The sequence below is a fragment of the Trachurus japonicus genome, chromosome 6 (genome assembly GCF_045865225.1).
Source record: "Trachurus japonicus isolate A0001 chromosome 6, Traja_1.0".
In the NCBI taxonomy this organism is placed as follows: Eukaryota; Metazoa; Chordata; class Actinopteri; order Carangiformes; family Carangidae; genus Trachurus; species Trachurus japonicus.
Window position 1 is genome coordinate 32,011,230 of NC_140912.1, and position 16,328 is coordinate 32,027,557.

The 16,328-nt window shown below is 44.2% G+C and overlaps 1 protein-coding gene across 1 annotated transcript in view; it reads right to left on the reverse strand.

Moving 5' to 3' along the window:
* Window positions 1-16,328, reverse strand: part of pot1 (protection of telomeres 1 homolog) — a 107,923-nt gene that overhangs the window by 75,333 nt on the left and 16,262 nt on the right. Inside the window, exon 2 of the mRNA XM_085780190.1 lies at window positions 5,641-5,773. Within this exon, the coding sequence (XP_085636316.1) occupies window positions 5,641-5,760 (120 nt within the window). The 5' untranslated portion in view covers window positions 5,761-5,773. The remainder of the gene's footprint in view (window positions 1-5,640; window positions 5,774-16,328) is intronic.

Below are 16,328 nucleotides of genomic sequence, written 5' to 3' on the forward strand. Positions count from 1 at the left end.
CTGAGGAGGTTCGTTGCTCGCCGGGGGACCCCAGCAGAGCTATTCTCAGATCAAGGAACGAACTTCCGAGGCGGGGAGAAGGAGCTACGGGAGGCATTTGAAGCACTGTCGCCGGAACTACAGCAGAGTCTCGCCAAGGAGAAGATAGCTTTCCATTTCAACCCGCCTGCGGCTCCTCACTTTGGAGGAGTGTGGGAGAGGGAGATACGCTCGTTCAAACAGGCACTCTACACGACCGTGGGGGCTCAGGCACAGGCTGAGGAGGTGCTTAGGACGGTGCTAATAGAAGTGGAGGGCCTTCTGAACTCTAAGCCGTTGGGATATGTATCGTCCAGTGTTGCCGATCCAGACCCTGTGACCCCAAGTCTCTTATTGATGGGGCGGCGAGACGGTTCTCTTCCGCAGGTAGTGTATCCAGCTACTGAGCTCTTAAGCAGACGCAGATGGAGACACTCTCAGATCCTGACAGACCATTTCTGGTCAAGTTTCATCAGATACTACCTCCCTGGTATGCAAGCTCGCCAGAAGTGGCACGCCATCCGAGTCAACCTCGCTGAGGACAAGGTTGTCATGCTGGTAGACCCCCAGTTACCAAGGGCACTCTGGCCTATTGGACGGGTAACCAAGGTGCATACCAGTGCAGACGGTCATGTGAGGTCTGCTGACGTGAAGATAAAGGACAAGGTCTACACCAGGCCTGTCGCCCGCCTGGTCGTCCTCCCAGCCATACCAGATGATAAGGATCAACCCACACCCTCCCAGGATGATTAGCCTTTCGTTGGTGCAAACAGCTACCGCTGTTTGGGGGCGGCTGTACGAAAGGGCCGTAGGCCAGTACTGATTACTCTGGGCGCGTGACGGTGATCAGAGGCAGATGCGCGTGACAGTTACGCGCACCGCATCGGGAGCGAGCACACGCACGCCTGAAGACGGCAGAAAGTGCAGAGTGGAGAGAGAGAGCGCGGAGGCTGCCAGTCAGAAGCTGCCAGAGACTAATTGGTTCACCATAATTGTGTGCGTGCGTCCGTGAGACCTGTAAGTCGTATTATTTATGTTGCTATTTCACAATCCTTTGTTTTCAGAAGTTGATAATTATAGCCACCTAGCTTGGAGCTGATTGCTAACATAAAACATGTGGTTGTTAATTGGTTAGCTAGGAGTGGATGTGTAGCTACGTATTTTCCTGTATTAAGTTAGCAAGTGCACTGTTAATGCTAATTAGCTACACTGCATATACAGAAAGGTGTATGTTATTACAAATATTAAAGGTGCAGTATGTCAATATATTTTGTGTATGTAATGTGGGCCAGATAATATGTTTCTTCCTTCTTTTCTGGACAGAACCACTCACACAAAGCTATGCCCATGTTCTGTACTGTTGCTTGAGCTTAATTAAACAGTCAAACTAAGAAGAGTTGTCAGCATCTGTGTTCTGACCGACACACCTGGGGCGAAGTTAGGGATCAGGATCAGCAAACCAACAGTTTATACAGTCCTTTATTATCCCTCAGTAACACTTTCTGTAAATCCTTTGTTTTGTACCTCTCTGCTCATCGTGTTCGGACTGAAACGGGAAAAAAGCGTTCACTTTCTCTGCCCCCTCTGAAACCCTTCAATCTGAACTACAATGCCCTCACTCTATTTCAAAGAGAGCCTTCCACTCCATCTTAAAAAACGGAAATCCTTTGAACAGTGCCTGTGACTATAACTTTTATATTCCAATGTTTGTTTTGTTGTTGTTATCCGTCTTTATTCTCTATGACGTGTGCTGCTGCCTCTCTTGGCCAGGTCACCATGTGAACAAGGTCTTGATCTCAATGGGTCTTTTATCTGGTTAAATAAATACATGTACAATATTAACAAGATGAACCTTTAACCCCGTCATGAAGATGTAATGTTCAAACATGGCTGTTGTATCTAATGACTCATTTTTCTCAACATGAGTAAACAAAACACTTGGAGGAAAAATGTGAACTATTTTCTAACCTGGAATTAGGAATAATGTCTTAATAATAATCTTTTTAAGTGGCTACAATATTTTTTTCCCCTTTTTTTGCTAACTCAGTTCCAGTGCTACTGCTGCTTCTCTAAACAGGGGGCTTATCTGAATCCACAGAGGGTGAAACACAAACTGACACAACTGATTCAAATCTTTATATTATTTATTTATTAAAACTGGGGTTCTTCACTAGGACAGATTTATGTTTTTGTTCAACACCAGGAAACCTCTTGCTGCTGCTGCCTCCTCCTTACTTCTTTCTTCTTGACAATGTTGACATACTACAAAGAATATTTGTCTTATTTCTTGTCAAAATGTCTAATTTCAAGTCAAAACTAATCTCTTTCCACTTAAAATAAGAGGTTTCAACAAAAAAGTAGAAAAATCTGCTTTTTTGTGCTTGTAATAAGAAAGAAAAACTTGCTCCACTATCAGATTTTTCTACTTATTTCAAGTGAAAATATGCTTGAAAGAAGTAAAAAGTGTCTAAAAACAAACTACTTTTAATGTGATGAGTCTTAATTTAAGAACAATTTGATTTGTTTTGACTAGAAATGACATTTTGACGAGAAATAAGACAAATATTCTTGGTAAGATTTTGAGTTTTTGCATCATGCATTTACATGAACACCTCTACAGATGTTGGCTGCTGTTCATCAGGCTGCAAACCTCTCCTGCACAGCTGCACTTTCTCATGTTTTGCATTGGTATAACTTGATTTAAAATGTATCTCTCTACATGTAAAACAGTGTGTCCTCTATGAACCTCATCGTTCCCTCAGTTCATACAGAGCTTAGCGAAAAGGCAAAAAGCCATTTTCCTCCTGTGGAACACATCGCCACAGCAGGAAACTGAGGGATTTTAAAACTTATTTTCAGGACAATGGGGGAAAAAAACATATTTGGAAATGAGTTCCTGTATTTTTAGTCTTTAGTGTATTGATCTGCTTCCACCTGGCACTTCCACTTCAAAGCTGCACAGGGTTGATAAATACTACGTCTGCAACTTACCTGTAAAAATAAAGGTTCTATACATGGTAGTTGCAACAAATGGGAATCAAACCACAAAATGATGCCATTATAACAACACAGTAACAATGGAATAGAAATGGAGTTTAACAAGAAAAAAAAGGCAAAAAGCCTGAATTATGTGTTGAGTCAATTTCACACAGATTAACAACTGAGGTAAGAAGATGAACGACAAAGTACATTAGTGGCTTTTTAACAAACATGTACACAAACACACACACACTTACTGCAAATTATCCCTGCTGATATTATCAAATCTGTTTTTCCTCCCACACATGTAGAAGCTTCTCTGCATCTTAAGGAGACAATAAAAAGGTCTGACCTTGATCATGTTATGAGTTATTTTCCTTCTGCAGCGTCGGCTGGAACTCAGGTGAAACCGTTCTGTCTCAAACTCATGTAGAAACTAAAGCAAAGAATCATTTACTTCCTGCTAACATGTATTCACTGACAGAGAAGATGGATAAGATGATGAAATCGAATGAAGCATAACTATGTTTAAAACAACTATATTTTAAAGATATAGAGAAGATGAAGAGGGAGATGTTGAGTGTAAATGGTAATATGGTTCATTATGGTGCAGTACTGTTGAGTCTTGTTTTGTAAAGGAATCCTACAGACCTGATTTAAATAGTTATAGTATAGATAGTTCAACATTTTGGCAAATTGGCCCATTGCCATAATCCCTATAGTCATAGCAGTAGGTTCGTTACCTTTAATTGTCGGTGCAAGCTATTTTTAGAACGGCGGAGCAGAGCCGTGAGCTGCTCAGAGCTACGCTACGGAGGCTCATGGGATTTCTTGGTTTCCCTCATCAAACTCATCAAATACACAATCCAACAACTCCACAACGCTCTGGTGGACAAGTTGTGAGCTGCACATTCACCACGCTATGAGATAATAACACAACGTTACCAGACAGAGTTGTTTTAGAGGGAAATACAGAGACTGTTGATGAAAAACTGTCCCTGAAGGCAACGCGCATCAGCGGTTTTGCATGAATTTACCTCTAAAACAACTCTGTCTGGTAACGTCTGTTATTATCTCATAGCGTGGTGAATGTGCAGCTCACAACTTGTCCACCAGAGCGTTGTGGAGTTGTTGGATTGTGTATTTGATGAGTTTGATGAGGGAAACCAAGAAATCCCATGAGCCTCCATAGCGTCGCTCTGAGCAGCTTGCGGCTCTGCTCCGCCGTTCTAAAAATAGCTTGCACCGACAATTAAAGGTAACAAACCTACTGCTAAGACTATAGGGATTATGGCAATGGGCCAATTTGCCAAAATGTTGAACTATCCCTTTAAAGGAGCTGTCTGTCAGACTGTGGCCAAAACTGTTGCTGCAGTCAAATTGAGAAAACACTGCAGCACATTGTTTCCCTTCCTCCTCCCCTCTAGATTTGAGGTTGCCAGATATTAGCCACACGCTAACCGCTAACCTCCACGCTGCTCCAGCTTCGTGGCTCTGGTTCCCCGTTCCACTCACACAGTCTCTAAGCCAGCGGAGCCGTGACAACGTGGTAACAGAAGGAAATGAAGTGGATAAATCTGTACACACGCACTGGGAAAACAGATTATTGTGCAGAAAGCTACAGTTGGTGTGTGTCCAGAAGAAAATGAGCCACTCCAACATCTGTCCTCAAGCTCTTCTCTTCTCTTTCTCTTTCAGCCGTCATAGTGAGGTCTTTTAATGTTAAAACATCAGACATGATCCACAATGCTGCTTGATGCTATAATGCAAATGACTTTGTGATTGGGAGATTGAGTTGATGTTTGTGTTAGAAATATTCTGTCTGTACTATTGTGTGCTATTGGTATCAGTGAGATCAGTTTTTCACATTAACATCATTCCTTAGTCTCTGATGACATACTCAGTGATTTTATGATTACTTGCCATACATTTTTTACATATAGCTCCTTTAAGTTGAGTTTACTTACAGAGGTAGGACCGGATCAGCATGGGCTTCATCCGTTTCCTTTTTGAATAGTTTTTTATTTATTGTATTGTTATGACAACAGCTAAATGCTGCTTCACCAGACATGGTCAAGCAGTTGTTGTAGTTTGTTCCAGCTGCACACAACTGGGACAAAGTACCAGCAGAACTGAGATCAGTCCCGACTGTGAGCACTTTTAAATCCAGGTTAAAAACATTTCTCTGTTCATATGCTTAAGGCTGAGCTCTTTTAAAGAACTTTACATTTTAATCTGGAATTTGCACTGTAAATCCTCTTAATTGTTTTAATACAAATCAATATTTCATACTGCAAACTCATATATTGTGCTCTACTTTGTTTTGTGTGTGTATTTTTTTTTCTATTCTTGCTTTTTTATGTTTAATGTTTCCAATGTTTTACTATTTTGCTGTTTATCTTAATTTTAAAGTTTTTGTTGTTGTTTTTTCCGTTTCCACTTCTTACCGTTAAATGTTTTGTTTTTATGTAAAGCACATTGTGTTGCTCCTTGGTATGAAATGAGCTGTATAAATACATCTGCCTTGCCTTGTTATATTTTACTATAATATTTGAAATAAATCAACATTCATTCATTCATTCTTTGAGGGAAACATCAGTTCTTCACAGTCTGAAGATGCTAAAAGTCTCTGAGTGAACGAACCTTGACGGTTTTGTTGGAGCAGTCGGTGTTGGTGGTTAGACATGGGATGTGGATTCTGGTCAGGTGGGCCGGTAGCTGGGCTCCAGGCCCCGCCCCCTCCGACAGCACATGGACCGGCATGACCTCAGCTGACCTGGACACGGAGAAACAGAGGCATTAGATCAGTGGTTCCCAACCTTTTTTGGCTCATGACCCCATTTTAACATCACTAATTTCTGGCGACCCCGGGATCACATGATTGCGGCCGTCAATCAAGATGCGCCAGTTCAGATATTTTTAGGCTATATGCTGCAATTTACTTGAACTTGATTTATATTCAAGAAAGTGAAAGTATAGAATACTGTTTTTTAAGATTGTGTGTGGAGTTTTAATCATAATTTTAAAAAGAATAATAATTGGTTAAAGCAGAACTATGCAAGTCGGCCGGAAATAGCTCGCTCCTTCGTTGGTTTCTCTTTTTTTTCCCTCTCCGGAGCTCCCCCACAGTTCTGGCAGGCACATGTCACTGTCGTAAAAAAAAAACAACTCGCCGACACCACCTCCTCCACCCCCTCCACCTCCTCCACCCCCTCCACCCCCTACACGTGCTTGTGTTTACAAGGAAGCTGCTGAAGGTAGAGAGCGGTGTTTGCTAAGCCCTGCTAACGTTGGGCTAACGCTAACATAGAGCTAACGCTAACACAGACAGACACACACGTGAATAAAGGTTCCAAAACGCGAAGGCGTGTGTGTGTCATGATGTATTACATTATCTTATAAAAGATCCATGGTGTGTGTGTGTCCGTGTTAGCATTAGCTAACAATCACGATTCATGCCATGCATGACGTCATCTGCGCTCTTATCTCGTACTGCCGTAAGGCAGTTTCTCACGATAGTTCTATCCATTGACGAGATTTGGGACACTAGGGCGGAGGACTGATCTTGCAAGTGCGGTTTTCAGCCAGTGGGGGGGGGGGGGGGCGCATTCGCCTAGACCCCATTCACCTCATAATAGGTCACTCAACCATCACAGTGTCTGAGCCACAATAATTACAGCCCAAATCCTGCATAGTTCTGCTTTAAAGCTCCTGTACAGACCATTCATTTAGTGTTGATTTTGGCGGCCCCTGTGGACAAGAGCAGTGGTGTTTTGCCGACCATGCCTTCCAGACGTATAGAATTAGACTACTTAGAAATAGCGTATCTTCACACTGATGGGCTCATTTGCTGTTGTAGAAGAGACACATCAGCAGAAACCGGAGACTTTTGCGTATCCAGTTAAAAGCTCCGTACTGGGGCTTTAAAAAAATATTTTTATCAGTAATTTTTTTTTTAACTGGACATTTCAGGCGACCCCATTTGACTTCCAGGCGACCCCACGTGGGGTCCGGACCCCAAGGTTGAAAAACACTGCATTAGATGATGAGGGGGGCTGTGGTCAGAGGGGTAACTAACTAGGTGGTGGTTTCAGGGTTTGGAAGAGAACAACGTCACCACCGACACATCTGACAGTACTCGGTGCTCGTCTGCATGGTGAGTGAACTCCATTGGTTTCAGGCTTTAATCTGCCTCAGATCACAGGACACAGCTGCTGACAGACACTGATCCAAGCTGTGATCTCTGGTTTCAAGTCCACTTTAACCGCCGTGCGTCCGTCCGTGTGTCTGTGTGCCCGCCGCCACAGACGATTCATTACCAGGAGAAAACCCCTGACAGGAAGCAGCGGATCCGTGTCGACAGCTCAGCGGGAGAGGGTTCAAGTCTTCGAGGCGTTTCGGAGAGAGAAACGCAGGGGAAGTGTTGGCCGTGTTCCCAGCAGGTAGCACGTTGCTTCCTGTCAGAGCTCGTTAGTTTGATCCCGGGCGGATTTGAGCGGCGAGTCCCTCGGTGGTACCTCGCTGACCGAGGACGGCGGAGCGGGAACAGCCCGCGAGGCAGACGAGCCGCGCACTCGAGCGTGAAGTCAGCCGCTCAGTCAGGCAGAAAACACAGCCAGGAAAAAAAAAAAAACTCAAATAAACCTCTGTGATTCAGACCACGGGCCTGAATTAACACAAGGATGAGTGATTCATTCATGAGGTGGAAGCTGCCCTGTGTGTGTGTGTGTGTGTGTGTGTGTGTGTGTGTGTGTGTGTGTGTGTGTGTGTGTGTGTGTGTGTGTGTGTGTGTGTGTGTGTGTGTGTGTGGAGGGAGGTACCACACACAGTCTGAGGGTCCCTCTCCCACAGTCTCCAGCTGCTGCCGGTCACACACAGTCAGTCTGCACACAGCTGCAGGTTCTACACAGACACACCTGCAGCTCTGCAGACCGGATCAACAACTAGACCTGGTCTTCATGCTGCACACACACACACATCACAACAGCACATGCTTCTCAGTGTCTGTGATGTCAAACACCAGATCACAAGGAAGATAAATACACCGGGGATAAATATCGTCACACAATTTACATATCAACATGCTGATGTGCAATGTAGTAAAAAGTAATATGCAGGAATGACAGAGTGGGTCTGTGTGAGATGGTTAGAGACAAACACATCCAGAGCATAATCATGAATATAGGCTACACCTTAATCTGACTGAAACTGGACAATGCCTGTGCTCATGTTTCACAACAGTAGAGACAGCACAAACAAAGTGAAGCAGAGAAGCCGACCGGCCAAACAAAAGAAAGCCAGCGAGAAGATGTGTTATATCTAAAGGTGTTCAGAAAAGAAAATTGAATTTGAGCCCACTATGGGTCTTAACATTAGTTTAATCACACATCTATCAGACGATGTAGCCCAAACTTTGTGCAAAATTCTCTCATTGGATAATGCAGGTGCACGAATTATGCGTCACGTTGCTCACGATTCGTCAGCCAATGATATCAGGATCCGTCATCCGTCAATCAAACGTCTGAGGAGACTCCTCCGTCCCTCCTCCTCTCTCCTCCTCCAGATCTCTGCGCTCCATCTCTTAGCCTCGCTAGCTAAGTTAGCAAGCTATAACGTAGCAAGCCTGCTAGCTAACAGTTAGCTACGTTAGCTAAACAGACTCGCACACACACACCCGCTCCAAACATTGAATATCCCGCTCGATAACAACCAATCAAATTCGTTTTCCTTACTCGGGTAAACTCGTGTGGCAATTCATGGAAGGAGGCGCGACAAACAAGACAAACGGCCATTTCTGAACCTTTAAAAGACAAAAAAAGGAAGCCTGTGGTCCGACCTGACCCGAGTCATTTCTATAGATATTTTCAGTTGACAACTCTATATCCAGTTTTTTTTACTACATGACAGAAAAGTCAATAGGACAGAGTCTGTACCAACCTGCTGAAATGACGCATATCGCCCCCTAGTGCTGAGGAGGAGGACACCGTCACTTATTGGATTTTCTCTGTTGCATGTAGAAACTGGGACAAGGACCAAACTCCAAGGAGACGCTCAGATGGAGCTGACTGGACTGAGCTGTGAATGTAAACGTTCCCAGTGTGTGTTCTGGACCGGAGGCCGCCCGCCTGCCTGGCGCTCCGTTGTTACCATAGCAGCTGAATAGAAAAAACAAGAGTACTCGCAACTCTGCAGGACTCAGCGTATCAATTTACTGTAGTGACGTACGTTTCGAGAAGTGTAGGTGTGCTCTTCATCAGACAGTAGGATAGCTATCACAAGCTTTTTTTTTTACCATAGCAGCTGGGCCACCGACCTGCAGCCTGTTAGTTGGTCGGCTCAGTAAACCACCGGTCCACAGTGACCTGGGAGTCAGACCAGAACCACAGACCACCGGGGGTCTAGATCCCCGTAGTGGGAGAACAGCTGAGCCCGGACAAATGTCAACCTGCCCCCATCCCCCTCCACCACCACCGTCACCCCGAGCAGACGGCGGCCTCCCGCTCCTCTTCGTGTCGGTGCTCAGCTGCTGGGGGACGCTCATTAACCAGGAGGACAGATCAGGTTCATGAGGCTGAGGGGGACGGAGCAGACACCAGGACCCAGACTGGAACAACACTGACCTACCTGCCCCCACCCCCACACCGTCGTGACTCACCAACCTGCTGTTAGAGGAGCTGTGAAACCACACTGACGTGGTTTAGGTATATAACTTATATGATCTGCTTCTAGATCAACAACTCAGGTAGAAACTCAGAGGGAGAGGAAAATACAGCACTTTGAAATGAACTAAATATGGATTTTATTTGATATGAAATCAACTGTTGAAGGAAGTGGAATGACGTAATGACAAAACGCCAGTGGAGATCAGATGATGATGAAACATGTAGAAAACATGACGGAAATGCAACATGTGCAAACTCCAAGTGGCCCAAGCCTTCAGAAGTTCCTACAGAGGTACAGACCACAAATGCAACACCACCGTAGAGCCCGGCGACAATCAACCCACAATGCAACAGGAGTTAGTCCATGATACAATCTGACAACACATCTGTCTCAACCAGGAGACTAAAAACCATTTCTCTTTGCAGATGGAGAAGCCGTTGACGTCCAATTCCCCTGAAAACGATGACGACAGAGACGCAACGTCTTGCAGTTTTTGGCGGCCACCGAAGAGCAGCGATCGTTTAATGCGTTGTCCCTTAGAGCTTTAAGAGACTGTATTTTCTGTGAACAACATCTGGATCGTTGCTCTGATTGGTGTAAGGTCTAGCCAATCGTGTACACCTTTCAAAGATCCGTACTTTATCTCACATCAGATTGAGATGAGGTCTGGAGTTAGCCAGTTCTTGTCCAGCGAAATCCAAACAGAAAACTGATTGCCTAACTGTTTAACTTCCAAGGAGTCTGTCGAGTTAATCAAAGTGAGGAAGCACCACACTGGGAAACAACACATGCACAAACTTGGTTGAACTACCAAGATTCTACTTTCAGATGAGCCAAGGTCGAATATTACCAAAATTAGGGATGTCCCCGATCACATAATTTAAGGGACAACTTGGATGTCTTCTTTATTTTTTTTTTATGGCATTGCCAAAGTATCGGATTGGGACTCGGTATCAGCAGATACTCAAAATCAAATGACTCAGACTCGGGGGCAAAAAAAATGTGATCGGGACATCCCTAACCAAAATATTTGTTTTATTTCAAGTAGAGATGCACCAATCTGATAATAAGATCAGATATTGGCCCAGATATTGAATCAATAGCTAGGTAGGGTATCAGATAATGGGGCTGATCCATGACACCGATCTATTCACATCACTTCTATGCAGCCAACAACAAACACAGAGCCTTAATGCTTTACAAAGTTAGGAAAGTGGCACAGCAAGGTGGACGGTTGATTAATTCATCAGTGGTATCAGATCAATATTGGGAATCGGCCAATATGCTAAGCCCAGGCATCGGTGTCACCATTGGGACTGAAAAAGCTGGATTGATGCATCCCTTCTGTTCAGTTCCAGCTTTTTAATGTCTCGTTCTCATGAGCCTGTCAGATGTAACAATGAATAAACACAACTTTTTTTCCATTAACTTCATTTCCTTTGGTGTAAAGTTTGCCACCCCGGCTCCTCTCCGGCCTCTGGAAGGATCTGACCCAGATAAAAGTCTTGTTTTGATCATTGGTTCCCGGCTGATTTTCTAACTGACGAGTGTTGTGTTCAGCGTTAGCTCCGTGTTAGCTCGACAGGACGGCGTCAACGCAGCAGCAGTGTCAGTGAATGACTCCTCCACCCTCCGCTACTAAAACAGATTTAATCACCGATTTACACTCTCCAGATTTCCAAAGTACACTCATTAATTACAGACAGAGGTGAAAGCCCAGCGCGCTCGGCTCGGCTCGGCTCAGTGACGGCTGCAGACCCGAAGGTTCATTTTCTACAACATAAACCCTCCAGCTGCCGCGGGCCCACGCTCCAGCAGCTTCACCTATTGAACTAAATAAATAATAAAGTCCCACAGCTCAGCAGGTGATTTCAGGAGGTTTTTTATCAGGTCAGGAGCAGCTTGGCAGCGCCGAGCGGAGGCAGCGTGTCGGGGGAGAGCGGCTCCGAGAAGCCCATTTATTAGAAACCATTTAAAACCACAGTCCAGCGCCGCGGCAACAGACTCTCTGTGGATGGAGAGCAGAAAGAAAGAAGAAAGGAAGACGGACCGACCGACCGGAGAGAGACAGACATTTGTCTCACGTCCACAACACACTACACAGAGTGAAAAGGTTCAGTTGTTTCTTTTGATCGTGGCTTCGCCCTGCAGCTCCTCACACGACACGACACGACACAGTCATTACTTCAAACATGTGGCCCGCTCCCAGCCGTCTGAATCACCGGCTGCACTTTAAACCTGCTCTAATCTAAATCTTTATGGTAACAACGGTAAAGTGAAATTGCCGAGCATAATGTGAAAGATGTTGCCTGTAGTAACGAGAGCCCACAGAGAAATGTCAGCAGCTCCCTGCAGCTGTGAGCGGCTGCTGGTTATTAGTCTTATTTACTCTGTGTTTCCAGCAGCAGCAGCAGCAAACAGCAGCTTTCTGCCAAAACCCACTGTTCACAACCAGACAGCAGCTGAAGACCAGGCAGAGAAACTCAAACAGTGACAAGATTAAGAGCCTGGTTTTTATCTAACAACTCCAATTCTTGTTATTTAGCCTTTATTTAACCAGGTTAGTCCCGTTCATGTCGAGGGCTGTCGGAACAAACTCAGTTATTCAAACTGAATTCTAATTATGAAAAAGAAATGACAACATTCGTTGTTATGATGTTTAAGTTGTGTGATTTCTGACTGACTGTATGGTTGGATGAGAAACTGAGGGGCCGGGGTGAGTGTGAGGAAGACAGAGTCCTGTCTGTGTGTGTGTGTGTCTGTGTGTGTGTGCAGGTGAGTGAGTGAGGAGGAGCAGAGGATGAAGTGAGAGCTGTCAGATAAGTTTGTGTTATGTTGTTGGAGTTACGTCGGGTCTGACGCTACAATATCAATAAAAACATGTGCTTAACATAGACGCTGGACGCGAAATAGCCGCGGAGCGGAGCAGGTTTCCTTTTGGTGCCGTTAACCGACTGTGCCAGAGCGCACACCTCTGTGCCAGGCTCGCGCTCTGCGGCGATTTGTGTTTATTCATCTTAACAGAGATGCTGAACAGAGGGATTAATACACACATTCACACAGGCTACGCACACACGAGCTACCCACAGACACACACCTGAGGGGCAGAGGCGGCACGGAGAAATGCACATCTGGTGGCGTGCCCCCTCAGTGGGTGCTCAACCTGGTCAGTGGATGCTCGTGCACCGGAGCGCCCACGGAATCGGCGCCTATCTGTCCAGGAGTACGTTAGTATTTTGTGCGCACGTTATATCTATTTCGTGGGAACAAATTAGTATTTCGTGGCCACAAATTAGTATTATGTGGTAACGAATTAGTATTTTGTGGCCACAAATTACTATTTCGTGGCCACAAATTACTATTTCGTGGGAACAAATTACTATTTCGTGGCCACAAATTAGTATTTCGTGGGAATGAATTAGTATTTTGTGGCCACAAATTACTATTTCGTGGCCACAAATTACTATTTCGTGGGAATTAATTAGTATTTCGTGGGAACAAATTAGTATTTCGTGGCCACAAATTAGTATTTCGTGGGAACGAATTAGTATTTTGTGGCCACAAATTACTATTTCGTGGCCACAAATTACTATTTCGTGGGAATTAATTAGTATTTCGTGGGAACAAATTAGTATTTCGTGGCCACAAATTAGTATTTCGTGGGAACGAATTAGTATTTTGTGGCCACAAATTACTATTTCGTGGGAATTAATTAGTATTTCGTGGGAACAAATTAGTATTTTGTGGCCACAAATTATAATTTTTTTCCCACATGTCATCGACGCATGTCATATCCCAGGCTCCATACATTTCAACAGATTTATTTGTGAATAGAACCTTATCAAGTTTTAATTCTTGTATGAACAATCAATTATTTTACTGAACAACAAAAACATGAATGTTGAGTAAAATATTACCCCCCCATCACCCACCCAATCAAAAAGTTAAACGATGGTAACTTTCTCCAGGAACCTTTTGTAGAACTATGAGCGTTTCAGCCACAGGAACAAGCATCTAAACTTAGTTTGGGATAATTGATCTACTTCCCCCCAAAAAACCTCCCTGGTCTGGAGGGATAGGACTTTTTACAAAGAAGGTCTGCAGTAAGTACTCTCTGCATTTTTATCTGAAAGCTGCAGCTGCATGTCGACAGTTTGGATTTAGTTTTCATCAGAGATCCAGAGGAAAGCCTCAGAGAGATGGAGCCATAAAGAAGGTGGCGGCCGTTTGCAGCGCATTAGGCAACATCAACATGAATCACCTACAACTTAACGGGCTCACTCTAATGTTACACATATGATGTCCGCTGCTTTTATGGCACCATCCTTGTTGTACAGCCTTGGACTGGACATGTTGTGCATTTAATTTAATTGCTTTCACATCATCTGCCTCATTTACATTATCTGGACAAAGTGGAAACGCAGCTAACAATGAAATGTCTGGCTCTTTTCCACTAGCACTACTTGTATAGTACCTATAAGCACCTTTTAAACAGGCACTTCACACTTAGTTTTTTTACCCTTGTTTTTGATACCTTACCTTATGTGTGATAATGTTATTTGGTGGTGAATGGCTATGTGTGTGTCTATGTTATTTTTGAGTGCCAACATAATTTTGTTGTAGCAATACAGTGACCAATAAACGTCTTTATGGTACCTGGTGCTTTATTTGGTAACACCTAAGACGGGGTTACAATCGAGCTGATATTAAAATGTGACGTCAACCGACTGGCAGCCACTGATTGGCCAGAGTCGTGAGTGCGACGCCCGATACAAGAATCAAACCGTCCATCATCCGTATTTTAGAGGTAAATGAATGAATGAATTTCCCTCTAAAACAACTCTGTCTGGTAACGTTGTGTTATTATCTCATAGCGTGGTGAATGTGCAGGTCACAACTTGTCCACCAGAGCGTTGTGGAGTTGTTGGATTGTGTATTTGATGAGTTTGATGATGAGGGAAACCAAGAAATCCCATGAGCCTCCGTAGCGTAGCTCTGAGCAGCTCACGGCTCTGCTCTGCCATTTTAAATATAGCTTGCACCGACAATTAAAGCTAACACACCTACTGCTATGACTATAGGGATTATGGCAATGGGCTAAAATGTTGCCAAAATGTTGAACTATCCCTTTAAGGTTAAAAATCTGCCTCTAGTTAGTTGTGACCAGTACAGTGTTTGTGTTACAACAGAAACACCGGAGCTACTCCAAGGGGAAAAAGTGAACTGCAGCTTTGAAATAAGTTTTTAAAACAGCTATTGTGTATTATTTCTATAGCCTGAAAATATCTCACTAATATTTACGAGTCCTATAAGTCCTGGAGGAGGGAGGCTGGGTTTTTTAAACATGTAAAACATGCTCCATAAAATCAACCACTGCTGATTTTAATTTGACTTTGCCCACGTAGCTACTTGAAAGTCTCGATGGCAGGCTGATAAATCTGCGGGACAATTTCTCCCGAGCTGATATGATCTTATTGCAGATTTACTGAAATTGAGGTTAGAAATTGAAGCTCTGACTGTGACTGTGTCCATGATGCAGACAAACACACACAGAGCGAACAGTTACAGCTGCGAAGAGAGAATATTTATTAGATTTCCATGTTGTTTCCCTCCAAAAATCATCAGAAGAGGCTTAAAATATTCAGTATTTCAGAACTGGAGGAGGTACAGTGATACACACTGTGCATGGGAGATACGGTTTTATCCACACGCATCCCCACAAATCATCTGTCTTATCTCCTGACCCGCGGGGCTGAAAACACACATCTAAAAAGGTTTATTTCCGTGCAGACTGGAGGAGTTTCCCTCCGCTGTGGGAATCAGACAAATCCTCCCAGAGGGCAGCCACAGATGGACTTTCTTTCAGCGGTGGCAGCTGATAAAGAAAGAAGAAGGAGAAGGGGAAGAGAAAAAAGCTGCTGACACAGGTTCAATAATACAAACATCAGTGCTGCGTGTGTGTGTGTGTGTGTGCGCTCAGAGGAAGTGGAGCTGTTCATTACAGAGACAGGCTGATGATTTGGCTTCAGAGGCTGAAGAGAAAATGTGAAGTTTGTCCCGAGGGCGAGAACAGAGGAGGGAGGTCGCTGGAGTAGAGTGATCACCGATACAACAGAGTCAGGGGACGTTTATGTCGGTCGCATTAGTGCTTTAATTACCTGGTTATGGATATTCTGACCCAAGCCAAAAGGGTAAAAGGCTTCTTTATCCGACGTTGAATCCATCAATCACCCGCTCTACGATCGGATCAGAATGTCAAAGTCAACGGATGTGATTTATTTTCAGCAGCAGAGACGAGTTCGATCTGGTCCGACGTCAGGCCTCGTCACCACGGAAACACAGCTTCACCCAAAACAATCTTTTCTCCGTAAACGCGCCGTCGTTTCAAGAAATATCCGCGTCCACACAGATCCACTGAAAACAACTCTAAACGCTGTAGTACGTCCACCAGGCCTGAGTGTGGCGCTGTAACACTGCCACACATCAACACCAAACACAGAGAAGAAGACAGAAAGCTTCTCCGCTGGATTCAAACTCTGAACATCATAAGTGGATTAAAGGGACAACGAGGAGTTTGTAAAAAAAGTCTCACGTTAATGTGGATGAATCTACGTTACCCACACTTGTTAATGGGTCCATTTTCGATAAATATATCGTATCGTATCGGT